At 39.4% G+C, this 14,765-nt stretch overlaps 1 protein-coding gene and 1 pseudogene across 1 annotated transcript; one reads left to right on the forward strand and one right to left on the reverse strand.

Moving 5' to 3' along the window:
• Positions 1 to 5,238: 5,238 nt before the first annotated feature.
• LOC116936170 lies at positions 5,239 to 10,738 on the reverse strand (annotated as a pseudogene).
• Positions 10,739 to 12,649: 1,911 nt separating this feature from the next.
• Positions 12,650 to 14,570, forward strand: LOC123476907 (jerky protein homolog-like). The gene is made up of 5 exons (XM_045179898.1): positions 12,650 to 13,215; positions 13,333 to 13,461; positions 13,532 to 13,773; positions 13,839 to 14,022; positions 14,353 to 14,570. Exons 1-5 carry the CDS (start codon positions 12,726 to 12,728, stop codon positions 14,568 to 14,570), a joined length of 1,263 nt encoding a protein of 420 aa, XP_045035833.1. The 5' UTR covers positions 12,650 to 12,725.
• The last annotated feature ends 195 nt before the right edge of the window (positions 14,571 to 14,765 follow it).

The raw sequence follows: 14,765 nt of genomic DNA on the forward strand, positions 1-14,765 counted from the left end.
AAAATGTCCCGACCTGTTACTTGCCTTAAAGCGTAATACCTTAAGGCATAAAAACAAAATTTCTAGACTTACCCAACCCTGCCCTATGTGTCCATCACCCCGTATACCCTCCCTCTTAAAGAAAAACAAACAAAAACCCTTTACCCCGCCAATAGGTGGCTTTAAAAAATTAAATCGGTGTTCGGATTTTTGTGCAGGATACTGTACCTTTCATTAATTTTCTACTGTATAATGTTACTACTATATAATACTACTGTATAGTGCTGCTATATAGCACTACAATATAGAAATACTATATAGAACTACAATATAGAAGTTCTATATATAACTGCTATATAGCATTACTATAGACCAGTTTCGGATGCTGCGTTGCAAAATTTAAAAAAATCCAGGGGGGTTTCGATTGCAGGGGGAGATAGGAAAAAAGGGGGTTTTTGATTTATTTACCCTAGTAATACTTTTCCACTTCAGGAAATGTTCTAGAATACTACACTTTAAGACATTCTGCGTCTTCTCCAGTCTTTATAAATAATTAATCATCCCTAGTTTATCCATGAAAATTAATTCAAGTAAAAGGCTAGGTAGTAATTCTTTTCCAATTCAGGAAATGTTCTAGAATACTACACTTTAAGACATTCTGCGTCTTCTCCAGTCTTTATAAATAATTAATCATCCCTAGTTTATCCATGAAAATTAATTCAAGTAACCCATATAGCACATTTCTGCCGCCGGATGTCCGAATCATGGCCGAATATCCGTTAGATATCTATGTACTCAATGGGTAGTTCCAGGGATGTCCGTCGGCTAGTCACCTTGGAAGTGCAATGGATGTGCGAAAATTATATTCTACGGACCTCCTTCCAACAGCCAAAAAGATTTTCAATTGTTTCATTTAAGGATCGGCCTCGAGCCAATCGGGGCGATTTTTTGCAAATCGGGTTTCTCATTTCGGGCCAAGGAGGCGTGGCTCAGGGTGGAAAATTCTTCTCCCCGAATTCAATTGGGGTTTGCAATCAATTGGATTGCAATCAATCGATTCATCAATGCAAAAAACATTATCGATTGACCCGATCTATCCGATAACAACCCCGATAATAGCTCGTTCTACCCGCTTGCCCCGATTTTTACTCTGAAACCGAAAGAACGGCATTTTTTTTTATTGCTTCGGGGTAACGGGTTAACCTCAAATTTTTCCCCGCACCGCCCCAGTTGAAAAAGTGGCACCTCATTTCAACCCCGAATGCACTTTATCGGTGCGGGGCGGTTAACTCGATTAGAACTAATTGGGGCCGATCACTAAGTTTCATTATTAATTGTCAAAATTTCTTGAGAGGGGGAAAACTTAACCGTGTTCAAATTTTTCCCTTGAACGTATTTTTATTTGAAGTCCAGCATTTAAAATGACAAATTGAAAAAATAAAGGAGTAATGATCTATTTGCCGGATGGTTTATTTTAAAATTTATTACAAAAAATGAATAAAATATATGAAAGTCGTGAGTTTGTTTGCACAAGCTTTCCGTTTAGCTTACGGGAACCAAGCCATTGAAAATTAACACACAGAAAATAAATATTATTCGGCATCTAATAATATTAAAAGCAAGTATACTTATGATAGGATTATAATTTCAAATAATAAAAAACTACTTTAAACTTAATAAATCATGCTGAAGTTTAAAATTCAAAAAATATTTAGCATAAATTGTTTAATTTCAATTTATATACCTCTGGTTTAACCTAAGTTCGACATCATCTTGACTTCTTAAAAATCCTGTATGTGATTTGTTATCGAAAAAGCTCAAGTGTTTTACAACAATTCGATTGTATTGTTCGAAAATGATACATAACATATCTGTAGATTGTCACAGTGGAATAAGATTCGACTGTGATGCGGGAGACCCAAGTTCGAATCCTGGTATAGCCTAATGTTTTTTCATGAATAGATGTCCAATACATGTCATATTTATAGCCAAATGAAAGCCCGTTCGGATATCCTTAGAATGTCTGACGGCGCTGTTTAGGGCGGTCAAAACCAAAAAAAAATACATCCGTAGGACATCCAAATCGGATATCGGGCTGTCCGGAGGATATCAAAAAGATGTACTCAACATCCGACCCCGACATCTGTCGGACATCCGACGGACTGCCTTGTGTTATGTGGGAAAAGGCTAGGGATGCTGTTTAATATTTTTTGCGTTTCTAGTGTCAAGAAAATATGTAAACATGGGTGATTCAAATGTGGATATGGGGATAATGGATAAATTAGGGATTATTAATTATTTGCCCAGCTGTACACTGGCAATGGCCAGCAATTATGGTTTTATTGCTACTAATACTTGACATAAAAAACGAAAACAGTTTGACACTACAGTCACTAGTCACAGTCAATTTATTTACGTCTGCTACGGTACATTGTAAACAAGTACCTTTCAAAAAAGTTCCTGGAAAAATAACAGCTTTTTTGGAGATAAAATATTTTGTATTATATCAGCACAGAGGTATAGTACACGATTCCAAAAGATTTTGTAATAAAACTAACTACAACTTAATTAAATATATTATTTTTCATTTCCCTCCTATAGGGCCCGAGAGGAAAAATACCCCAGGTCGGAATTCAGCCTTGGCAACTCAGCATCCGATCTTGGTCTATATACAAATACTATATATAAGTACACGCTGCCAGTACACGATATACCATCCAACGACAGTCGTCTGCTAGGCGTACTTCGTGGAAAACGTCGTTTAGGCTCCTCCCCTTTGGGGGCGGAGCAAGCCATTCCACGATCGTTTTCCACGATATACCAGTACACGGTACACGGTACGCGTACACGATATACCGCGACCCCTGGCCCGCCCCAAAACCGTCGAAATTTTTGACATACAGACCAACGAAACGCGGTATAGGGATTCCTCTCAGCCTGAACCAACCAGGGTTCTATGACTCTGGTAAAAGGTAGGGCTCGGCCCCATGTCCAATGGGTAGGTATTTGGGCAAATGGGTAGGTCTTCTCGGCAAAAAAATTGGATCCGCTGGGTAACGGTTCTTGAGACTTTGTGCCCACTACCTACCCGGTTTTCATGTGGGTAACACAATTTCGAAAACCGTTTCCATTACCCGGTTTGCCCCGATTTCCTACCCGATTACCCGGGTATTTCACTGAAATCAAGTCACGCGCTTTGAATATCCACCACAAAAACTTTTTTTTGCTAATCTCCCTTATGATTTAACTTGGCGCTTTGCAAGCCGCCACTTTCCAAGATGGTGGTGGGTATACCCGTTTTGCCCATCAAATCCGCCCAGCCTACCCATTTTGGCAAATAGGCTACCCGGATCGCACTTGGGCGACTATTTTTGGCGACGATCCGCGGGTAACCAGGGTTTTCGAGAGACCCGGGGCCGAGCCCTAGTAAAAGGGCAGGAGAAGTAGGGCTCAGCCCCGATTTGCCGAGATCGGGTAAACCGATCTGATCTACCCGAAACAAAAAGATGGACGATCTGTTGCGATCGATTCGGGTCCTCCAGAAACAGATCGGTTTCAGTGCGGTTCTTCGGTGCGATCGGTTAGATCTGCCGCCATTTTTTAAGATGGCGGCCTAAAAATTACTTATGAAATTAACTACTAACAGTAATGAATTTAGCACTTTTGCAACTTTGTAAAGTTAGGAAACATTTAATATTCGAGTTTAATACTTCTCACGTATTTTTTAAAATTATAAAATAAAATTTGTTTAGGGTATGGCAACGTTGACTGTCAATTCTAGTACCATAGCCGATTAGCCGTAGCTTTATTCTCTACATCTGTCATTCTTAAAAAAGCAAATAAAAAAAATTGACAGTTTTTTTAAATATAAGTATGAATTTTTGCATTACCATTTTGATTGTTACTTTTTAAAAATTAAAAATTAAGAAGTGCCAAACTAGGTTTGAACAATGGTCATATTTTTGGCTAGAAATCGGGTAAAAAGTACGGGTAAACGGGTAAAAAACTGGTGTAACTGGTTTTTAGAACCGGGTAGTGGAACCGGGTCCAGGAACTGGTTCTAGGATCTGGGTCCCTTTTTTGTTTGGAACCGTTTTGAATCTGTTTACCCACGGTTAAGAAAATGGACGATCTGTGATCTGTCAGATACGCACCGAAAGTCAAAATTACCTACCCGATCGGCGCGGGGCCGAGCCCTAGGTGTAGCAACTCTCCTTTTAACGGACTATCTCTTGCGGAGCCTATTTGTGGTACCAGTAGGCGTGGCCTAGTTTGCCCGGTTATCAATAGTCAAAGCCACTTCTGGAGCTTGTGAGCAAATATTCCCTTCGGATCAGTCGTCAACGGTTTTCCATCTATTCTTACTCAAGGGCTCTCGGTGTTCGCGCAGTTCCCGATTAGGGCTGTGGTCCGGACCAAATGGGACGGGTTTTTTCTTAAGGGGTTAAAATTAACGGGTTTTTTTCCTTAAAGGGTTTTGAACCGGGTCGACGAGGCAAAAAAAATGTCCCGTCCCGCTTGACCCGTGGGTCAGAAAAAACAACCCGGGTCGGGTCATGTCCCGCGTAATTATCGGGTCAAATGCACTTTTCTTCTCTTCTTTTCAGTCTCGTCATCAGACTCAACCATTACAACGTTTATATTTGGAAAACTTCTTTTTTTGCCAGCAGCATCGCCTAATTGACAGGATTTAAGTACATTTGGACGTTTTCTGCCAATTGATGGCCAATTTTCAAAACGATTTTTTCCACTATCCACAATATCTTTAAATTTTTTTACAATGAGCTAGAACTTGAAGTAGGAAAGCATAGCATTTTAGCATAGTCTCCAGTAGTTCAAAACTACATGTGATTTTGTTTGGCATAGAATTGTGTAAAACTTGTGTAGAAATTGTGGAAAGTGGAAAAATTGTTTTGAAAATTGGTCACCAGTCGCAGCACTATATTGAGACAAACGTCCCGAGGCGCCTGTGGGTTGGTGACTTGGTGGGAGGACCTAAGTTCCCAAGTACGCAGAGAGATACCCCGATTCCTGACCGTTACTGTAGATTGCTATGTTTTTAAGCTATTCTGCTTTGTTGACTCGTAACTTAGCGTAAGAGTTAAAACCTTCTTTGTCTTACTACTAGATGGCGCCACATCTCGGGTTAGCCCGAAAACCCCTTGAACCGTACCGAAACCCGTCCCGAAAAAAAAAATTCCTTAGAGGGTTACCTTTTATCGTTTTTTTTTTCCTTGACCCGGGATCTGACCCGGGTTTTCATGACCCGGGCCACAGCCCTATTCCCGATAGGGCTTTTCGACATCTTTTTGTTACCTTTTCCAGATCGGGCAACACTGCAATCGATGGAACATTTCGTCTGCTACGACCGGTTATTTTTCCATTAGAACTTGTGTTGCCAGGCAACACAAGTCCGGTCACACACTGGTCGTAGCAAACTAAATGTTGTGTTGCCTTAACAACACAAGTTCAAATGGAAAAATAACCATTCATTTCCAATAAACCCACTCAAGGCAACAACAACAAATTACAGTACCAAAATCCCCAATTACCTTTTTACAACTATTACAAAAATATTTATATTTTTTCTTCTCGATGAGGTCCTTCTTCTGTGCCACTGTTAAATAAACGATATTTGGTATTAGTAAGTTGTTTAGTTTGTTAAGATTTAAGTCGTTTACCTAAACCTGTAACCGCCAGCCATGCATCCTCATCGAAATATTTCTCAAACCTTCCCAAATCTCCAATTTTCTCCTCTAGGATTGCGGTTGACAATTCAATGGGAAATGTCAAAACCATCTCTTCGGTGACGAGAGATGATTCCTTTAAAATTCTGTTGGCTGCATTGCTTCCACCTGCCAGCAACTTTGTCAACACAACTATAAGAAACAAATTTAAATACCAAATTTTTGTTAATAAAATTAATAAATATAAAATGTATAAGTTAAGTAATAATGTGCTACAATAGTACTTACATCTTGCTTGGTCGACATTTTTCTTCTTTTGAAATGGCTTTGCTGACCATTTGAAGAAATCGAGGGCCTTAGATTTAGCCTGACAACCAGGCCCTCGCTTTCTTTCTGGCAGCCTAGTTGCTGGTTTTTCGGTTGTATCCGTAGAGGGACCTGCTTTTGGAGAGTCTGGATCGGCAGGTCTGGAATTATTTGGAGATTCAGGGACATCTTTGGGTTCTTCCGCATCCAATTGTTGCTGATGTTCTTTATAGCTTTCCTCCGCTTCCTGAGACGTTTTCTTCTTCTTTGCTGGTGGCTGTTCCATAGACGTTTCTCCTTTTCTTCTTCTATTTTTCTGGGATAGCTCTTCTTCCTCCACCTGGTTATCTCCATCTAAATAAAAAAATGCATCGTGATTATTTCATGATAAATGTTTAAAAAGAAACTTGTTTACCTTCAAATAATCGAATTTTTGCATTTAATTTCCAACGACGAACAAGGCGTTGTAGTAGGGCGATAGCGCTGTCAATTGCTGGAAGTGGTAAATCCTGGACTACCTCTGCTACCTCTGTTAGCATGGTGTGAAGGCTCCTTAACAGTTAACACAGTTGTCTTTGATGTTTGCTTAGGTTGCGTCGTTGGGGCTGGAAATTTTTCAGGACCTTTTGGTAGCATGTTTATATCCTCCGGGTCTTGGGGGTGATGTGGAAGTTCTTCAGCAGCAGTCTAAGATATTTTTTTTAATTACATTTAATTCGCAAGAATTTTTTAAAGACAATATTTACTTGAATGCGCCAACGCCCATTTATAGGTGTTTCATCTCTTCCTGTCTCTTTGGCGATATTGTCGCGGGTGAAAAGGGAGATTGGTTATCTCTTCGCAGAGATGAGTCATCCGCTCCTTGGACAATGCTGCGATCGTGGTGAAGAAATTATCGGGAGAAGTCCGCTCTAAGAAAGATACGCAGATATGCAGTCCGGAAGGGGAGTAATTCGCGCGACGGTATAAAACGCTGCCCCGAATCTGCGTTAGATGAGTCTCCATCGGGTGAGCTCCCGGAGCTGGGCTCCGTAGGAGGAGTTCCCTGGTCTCCCTAGAGTTCTTCAGACGCTTCTCCAACTTTTGGTAATGGTTATCCCTTTTGTTTGAGTTAAACCATTGTTTAGAATTTAAGTCATCACTTGTTGCATTCGTTTGTTCTTGTTCCAATACAACTCGTGTGACAATATATAGTATGTGTCTGCAAGGTAAACGGTGGTTTAGGAAAGCCGAAAATGAACAATTACTTAAGTCTAAAGAAATGATAAAAGTTCCTAATGTAGAGGTTATAACATGTTGGTGCTGTTCCTAAAAAAAATCGTTTTTCTTAGTGTTGTAGCTGTGAAGCAATGTCACATTATTTGTTGCCTTCACGTATGTATAGTTAGCTGTCTTTGCTTGCGTTTGAGCCAAAACTAATTCCCATGCGCAAGGTGTCAAACTCTTTTGCAGGTATTCTAGTAGTGGGCTTAGATTGTGAACGCTAAACTTGATGCCGGCTTGTTGCGATTTTTTGCCGTTGCATATAATTCGAAATCGAACTATGTTGACCAGGCATTCAATTAGTGTTGGCAGTCTTCTTTGGCGGTGGGAGAAGTAATCTTTAATTGTCTTGTGGTAACTAGAATAAAATCCAATTTATGTTTTGTAAAAATGATAGATTTTTCAATTTAAGTTACCACTCAATCTGATTTGTAGTGTTGTTCCCAAGTGTAACTAGGGCAGTGCGGTAGACCATTGCCCACATTTCCTTAATGTTGAACCAGTTATTATCAAGTAGGCAAGTTCATCATCCTCTGCAAAGAAATTGTTTTTTATTATTTTATTTTAAATAGTCTGGCAAAAATGTGTATTACCCAATGCAACAAGGTAATCCTCTTCTATTTCCAGCTCCTCTTGCGATTTTGCGTAGACAGCTCTGTGAAAGCTATCATAATTCTCTTTTCTGTGATTTAATTCCAAATTTGCTTTTCGGAGACGGATGTCGACAGCCCGAAAAGCATGAAAATGGCACAGCATATGCTTCGCGTGGACAAAGATTTCTTTGGCTGCTCCGATTTCCGCACAGTCCTTGTCAGTAATAATTACTTCTGTTTTTTGTACGTTGTTGTCCTAAATTAAATAGAATAACATGTTACAATTAATCGAAATTAATGTTTTTGTTAATCTGAGTAACATTTGAAAAAAACTGAAGCCCAGCTTTAATCCTTTCAGTTGTTTCTTCCCGGACGAAAAAAAAAACAAGCTGGCTGTCCAAGTCCATAGTTGTCCTTTATCATTATGGTGTAAAGAGGCATACCTAACTTGTTAGTCCGATGGGTGCCGTCGAGTTGAATAGCCTCAGGATATTTTGCGAAGAGTTCTACTTGTTCTTGTAGTTGGATGTAATTTAGATTAACTTCTCCGTCGTCATCGGTGTCGACGTGAATGATGCTCCCTCCAGCACGAAGGAGCTCAAGTTTTTCAGATGTAGCTCCCCATTCGGAGGTGGATAATCCTAGTAAGAAAAAAATCAGTCGTTAAAAAAATTTCAAGAAATTAGTAAGAATTTCGTATACCTAGAACTAGCTGCCGGTGATTTTCGATATCTTTGGAAGTTACGTACAGTATCCTCCACAAAAAAGAGGCACCCCCCCGGTAGCCCAAAAAATAAAAATTACTCATGAGCGCTAGATGGCATTGTTTTTCATTGCAAAATACAAACAAAAAAAAGCATGCAACTTTTTTTTGTTTGTTTTGACTGCTAAAACGAGACGGTTGCCATGATTTCAATATTTTTTGCTGCGAGCAAAATATGAAAAACGGAGAATTTGAGAAAAAAGTCGGGGAAAGGCTAACCTCTGAATTGTTACCTTTCCCCCAACCCGACTTTTTTCTCAAGTTTTCCGTTTTCCATATTTTCTCGCAACATGAAAACTTATTGGTGAAAGACGAATAAAATTATAACATTTAGAAAATAAATCTAAGAAAAAATGCAACAAAATTTTTTTTGAAAAGAGAATTTATTCAATTTAAACCAACTGATAAATGACATTAGTTTAATATTTCGTCCACCAGCCGTTAGCTTCAATGCATAATTGAAGTCTTTTTGTCATTGAAAGCGCTAGTTTTTCACGATAAGCGTGATTATCAGTAAGATTTTGCCAAGCGGTCTGTGCATGGGCAAAAACTTCTTCTTTGTTTCGGGAATCTTTTGCGTCGAATTCACGCACAATATCCCCCCACACGTTTTCAATGGGATTTAAATCGGGCGAGCGGGCAGGCCACGGGAGAACCTCAATCCTTGGATGGGCAGCAAACCAAGCTTTTATTACCCTTGCTGTATGGATAGGGGAATTGTCTTGAATGAAAGGGATGGTTTCTTCCGGCCCATAAGTTTCATTGATCCAGGGCAGGAAATTGTTCTCTAGGATCTCAAGATATTTTTCTTTCGTAAATCTGCCTTCTATCGGAATTAGTGGGCAAGACCCAGCGGCAGAAAAACAGCCCCAAATAGGCATTGTCTTGCGTCCACTTCTATTAATTGTCTGGATATGCTCCCGTTGAAATCTCGTGCCCTTTTTCCGGTAGACAAACACTCTACCGCATTCGTCAGACCTTTTTGGAATAGCGAAATTTTTTAAGATAACATTGCCGTAACGTAATTTTAATAATAATAATACCCGAAAGTTTTTTCATCAGAGAAAACTAATTTTGACCAATACACAGGGTCCTTATTAATAAACTCCGCCGCGAAATTCAAACGATTTTCCGCGTTGCGCTGCGTAAGATCGCACTTTTTTGCGGCAACGCAAGCAATAATGCCACGATTTCTTAGACGACGACTTATCGTTTGGGAACTTACAGGTATTGCAAGGGAATCTAAGCAGAAAAAATTGGTCTGATGAAGCAAAAATAAAAAAAATTACGCTACCCTAACCTGCAATAACACTAGCCTTAACAATAGGGTTAGCAGAGGCAAAACGCACTATTGCGTTATCTTGCTGGAGTGTGGTTTTTTTCTTTAAGCCCGTCCCTCTTTTTATTTTGACATTTTCTTCTTCAGAAAAACGATTTTGCCACCTTTGGACGGTTGATCTTGCGCAACCAACTAAATTAGCGATTTGCGCTTGGGAATGCCCGGCTCTAGTCAAACCAATTATTTCACCACGCTGTGCTTCACTTAGGTTTTTTGGTTGATTTGCACGATACATTTTAAAGAAGCCCTGCTATTCTAATCACTTTTTCTAGTCACTTCTTCTAGTCAATTTTCCTAGTCACTTTTTCTAGTCAATTTTCCTAGTCACTTTTTCTAGTCACCTTTGCTTATTTCTAGTCTGAAATAGTCTGTCACTTAAACAATAGCATTTCACTTTCGAAATCACACAGCTTCAAAGGGTTGCCATGGTTTCCAATAAGTTTTCATGTTGCGAGAAAATATGGAAAACGGAAAACTTGAGAAAAAAGTCGGGTTGGGGGAAAGGTAACAATTCAGAGGTTAGCCTTTCCCCGACTTTTTTCTCAAATTCTCTGTTTTTCATATTTTCTCGCAGCAAAAAATATTGAAATCATGGCAACCGTCTCGTTTTTGCAGTCAAAACAAAAAAAAAAAGTTGCATGTTTTTTTTTTTTTTTGTATTTTGCAATGAAAAACAATGCCATCTAGCGCTCATAAGTAATTTTTATTTTTTGGGCTACCGGGGGGGTGCCTCTTTTTTGTGGAGGATACTGTACTTGTTGTATTTTAGCTTGAGTTCACTTGCAATTTTTCCTGGTAACACATCCATCTTTTTCGGCGGAGTCAACAAACCCAGCTTCGCTCTCATTAAGATTACTAAGGAATAGAGATGTGAAAGACGATTATTTGCTGTTATTTTCAAAAAGAATGTTATTTATTAGTACCTAATTCTGTGGTATAGTTGGATATGTTCGGCGGAAATTTCATGATTTTCGTGGTTAATATTGAACCCGGTTTTTTGGAATTACAAATGTTTTATCCAAGCTGTTAAAAACTATTTTAAAGTTAAATGGGCATTCGCAAGCAAATTGAAATTGGTTTTGCCGAGTGTGATCCTTCGAGCGGGATGTTGGCTTCCCGCTGTGCTTACAGATGACGGTTGTGTGCTTAAATTTCCACTTCTCGTCCAGAGCAGGGCCTTTTAGATGCAACACACATAAATATGTATTCGAATTAAACCTTGGTAATATAAAGTTTTCATGCTTACCACTTTATTCTAAGAGGCGATAGTCTTCTTGTCCTTAAACCGAAGAGTGTAGAAATTAACAGTCTCCAATTCCTTCAAGAATGTCTCAAATTCCTGCCAGCTATCAAATGATCTACCTGGATTGAGTGTTGAAAGTGCCATTATTTTTAATAAACAGAAAACAAAAGCTTATCATAAAAATAAGAAAAAATGTGTACGAAACGCGTGTCAAAATCTAAACTAAATGTAAGGTAAGGCAAAAAAAACCTAGTATAATAATATTCAAAAATTAGTAGTCAAATAGAAGTAAAATGAAATATCGGAAGCTGTAGATGTGCGTGTGGTTAGTCTGAGAGGCGGGAATCAAATTGCGGGGTTTTCAAAAATGTTGGTATATAAAGGTTTCAGCACTACATCCTTTTTTAAATCCTTTACATCCTTGAATTGAACAACTTCTATTCATCATGCCGCTTCCGTACTCGCTAATCGCTAAGCCAAGGATTATCTTTAAAGAAAATTTGTAGATTATACGTCGCTAATCCAAGGATTATCTTAAAGAATAATCCCTTTATAAACTATCACTCTACTGCAGAAAGATACAATATTTTCATCATGCCGCGTTTGCCGAAATCCCTGAAATTTTTTAATCCAAAGTATGGAGCCATTCTCCTTCAACCTTGATGGCTTTTCAAATGCCGACACAGAAACAAACAGAAAAAAATGAAAAAGGAAATAATACTGTCGGTAGGTAATGCAAATTATTTATATGTATTAAAAAGAGGCTATGCATAAAAAATATATAATATATACAATTTAATCTTTCGTTAAAATAGGGAAACGAGGATTTATTGCTCCGAAACATTTCGTTGACGCCACTTATTGCAACGACATATTTCGTTGCAATAGTGAAATAGGGCCTTATTGCACCGAAAGATTTCGTTGCAATAGGGAAAAAGTCCCTTATTGCAACGAAATATTTCGTTGCAATAGATTCTACCAGCGTTTTTCCAAAAATGGCGAATAAATTGTGCTTCGTCGATGGTTGTCAAACTCGAAGTGATCAAGAAAATGGCCCTGCCACATTCTTCCGTCCACCAAAGGTTGATTTCGACGAATGGAAAAAGATTTTTCCAGAGAAAACACTTTTGCAAACTTCCCGTCTATGCTGGAAGCATTTTGCTGGGGAAAACATCATTAAGGGGAAAATGATAGGAGAAGAATTTGTCCACCAGAAACGATGGCGCCTTAAAAAAGGAGCTAAGCCAAAACATCTTCTAGGTACAGTGCCGGTCCACTTATACGACCGCCTACTCATACGACCAACCCGGTTATACGACCACCCTTCTGCTTGCACCACTTTTTGGCGCGAACAGCCCCTGTTCAAACTTTTATGCCGCTAAATGTACCGACAGTTGGATTATTTTAATCCCTTTTCGAGGTCTATTTTTTAAAATGACTATTCACCTTTATTAAGATGAGAGGGCTGGACTTTTTTGAACAAAAGAGCATTACGTCATCCAGTGTTCTGTTGTAAGTGGATCAGAACGCATCGCTATTGTACTCGTGAAGAATGGGAAAAGCAAAAGAAAATTTAGATCCGCGTAACAAGACTCCTAGTGCTAGACAACGTGACGGTTTTAAAGTTAAAAGAGTAAGAGCTCCACTAACTGTTAAAGATAAACTGAAGGTGATTGACATGTTAAAGAGTGGCAATTCCCAACGTAAAATTGCGATCGAGTTCGACATTTCAAAATCCCAAGTGCAGCAGATAGGAAAAAACCAAGATGAAATTTTAAAAGGTGTAGATAGTGGTGATTTAAAATTATCGGCTAAGGTAACAAAGAATAGGTCCGAAAACAAAGAACTCGACGATGCAGTTTACACCTGGTTTACAGAGATGCGCAATCCAAAATTTCGATGCAAACCATTGTCGATTTCGCGTGCACACATTCAAGCTCGTGCGTTACGTGAAGCTGAAATCCGTGGTGTTTCTGGGTTTTCAGCATCGGATGGTTGGTTCCGAAATTGGCGAAGGCGCTATGAAGTTGGCGCGAGCATTCGCCTTTACGGAGAGGCTGGCGATGTCGACACTGCCGCGATTGAGCCGGTTATGCGTGAATTGCGTGTCCAGTTGATCAATTATGATCCGAAAAACATTTTGAATATGGACGAGACAGGGTTGTTCTACCGCGCCATGCCTTCGCGGACTTATCTCGCTTACAACGAAAGTCGGAAAACAGTTAGAGGGACCAAAGCATTGAAGGCAAAAGACCGTGTCACACTAGTGTTGTGCGTCAATGCTGATGGTAAGTTAATTTGACAAATGCGTTGATGATTGCACACCGTTTACATTCAAATTAACTTTGAATTTTTAAGGGACCTGCAAAGTAGACCCTCTGATTGTCGGCTCAGCCGTTAAACCTCACTGCTTTCGTGATTCACCTTGCCCAGTCCCTTATATCAACCAAAAAAATGCTTGGGTTGATTCGTTGGTCTACCGACAATGGTGGGAACATATTTTTTTGCCTGCCGTTCGGGACTGGACAGATGAGCCCGTTGCTCTTGTTATGGATAACTTCTCGGGCCATGATGTGAGTTGTGAAGATCCTACAGGGCAGGTAAATATTTATTTTTCTTTCCTTTTCATTCAGTTTTCTAATTCTAAATGATAATTTTTTCTTAGGTTTCTGTCTTCTTTTTCCCACCCAATTCAACATCGGTTCACCAGCCACTCGATCAGGGAATCATATCTGCTGTCAAGATCGATTACAAAAAGCGAATGCTTTCAAAGTTCATCGAGGCATATGATGACATCGAACGAATCCAGCAGTTAGCCAGTACAATAAAAAAAGGAAGAAAAGGACTCAGTGTTGGTTGTCCAGCTACCATTTTAGACGCAGGCCAGATTATTCGCTAGTCATGGGACAATTTGTCTGAATCTGTCATTCTTAATTGCTGGCGTCATTCGAAATGCCTTCTACATTTGTCCGAGACTTCAACACCTGAAGCTCGCCCGGTTAGGTCTAAGCAAATTGAGTCTGCCGTTCGCGAATTGACCAACGCTATATCTAACGTCCATGTTTCAGCCGGCTTTGCCGACTTAATTGACGACAATGAAGCCCATCTAGTCAATAGGTGGATCAATCTTGAAGATGACCCTGAAATTGTTGCAAATGATGATTTGCTGCTAGTCACAGAGGTCGATGAGTTTTTAAACGCATCCGTTGGAGATACATTCATGTCAATAAGCCAGTGTGATAGTCAGCCACTTAGTCAGGAAGATATGTATGATCCCGAAACCGAATTGCGTAATAATCTGTTGAAATATGCTGTTGAAGCCATTACTATGCCTATTAATGACCCTGTTCTTCTTGAACTTGCCCAAAAGTTGCGCGCCCATATCCTAAATGTTTAATTTTTTTATTCTGTTTGTTTTCGTCATGGCGTATTTTTTCTAGTCTTGTTTCTATTTGATTTGAGCCTACATTTTTAATATTTCATACACTTTTGTACTGAGACAAGCCAAACGATATCGCATCATATCAAATTAAAATCAGTCGTCACCTGCTAATCACTACTATAGCGTCCGACCACTCATGCGACCATCCGG

Source organism: Daphnia magna, linkage group LG10, assembly GCF_020631705.1.
Source record: "Daphnia magna isolate NIES linkage group LG10, ASM2063170v1.1, whole genome shotgun sequence".
In the NCBI taxonomy this organism is placed as follows: domain Eukaryota; kingdom Metazoa; phylum Arthropoda; class Branchiopoda; order Diplostraca; family Daphniidae; genus Daphnia; species Daphnia magna.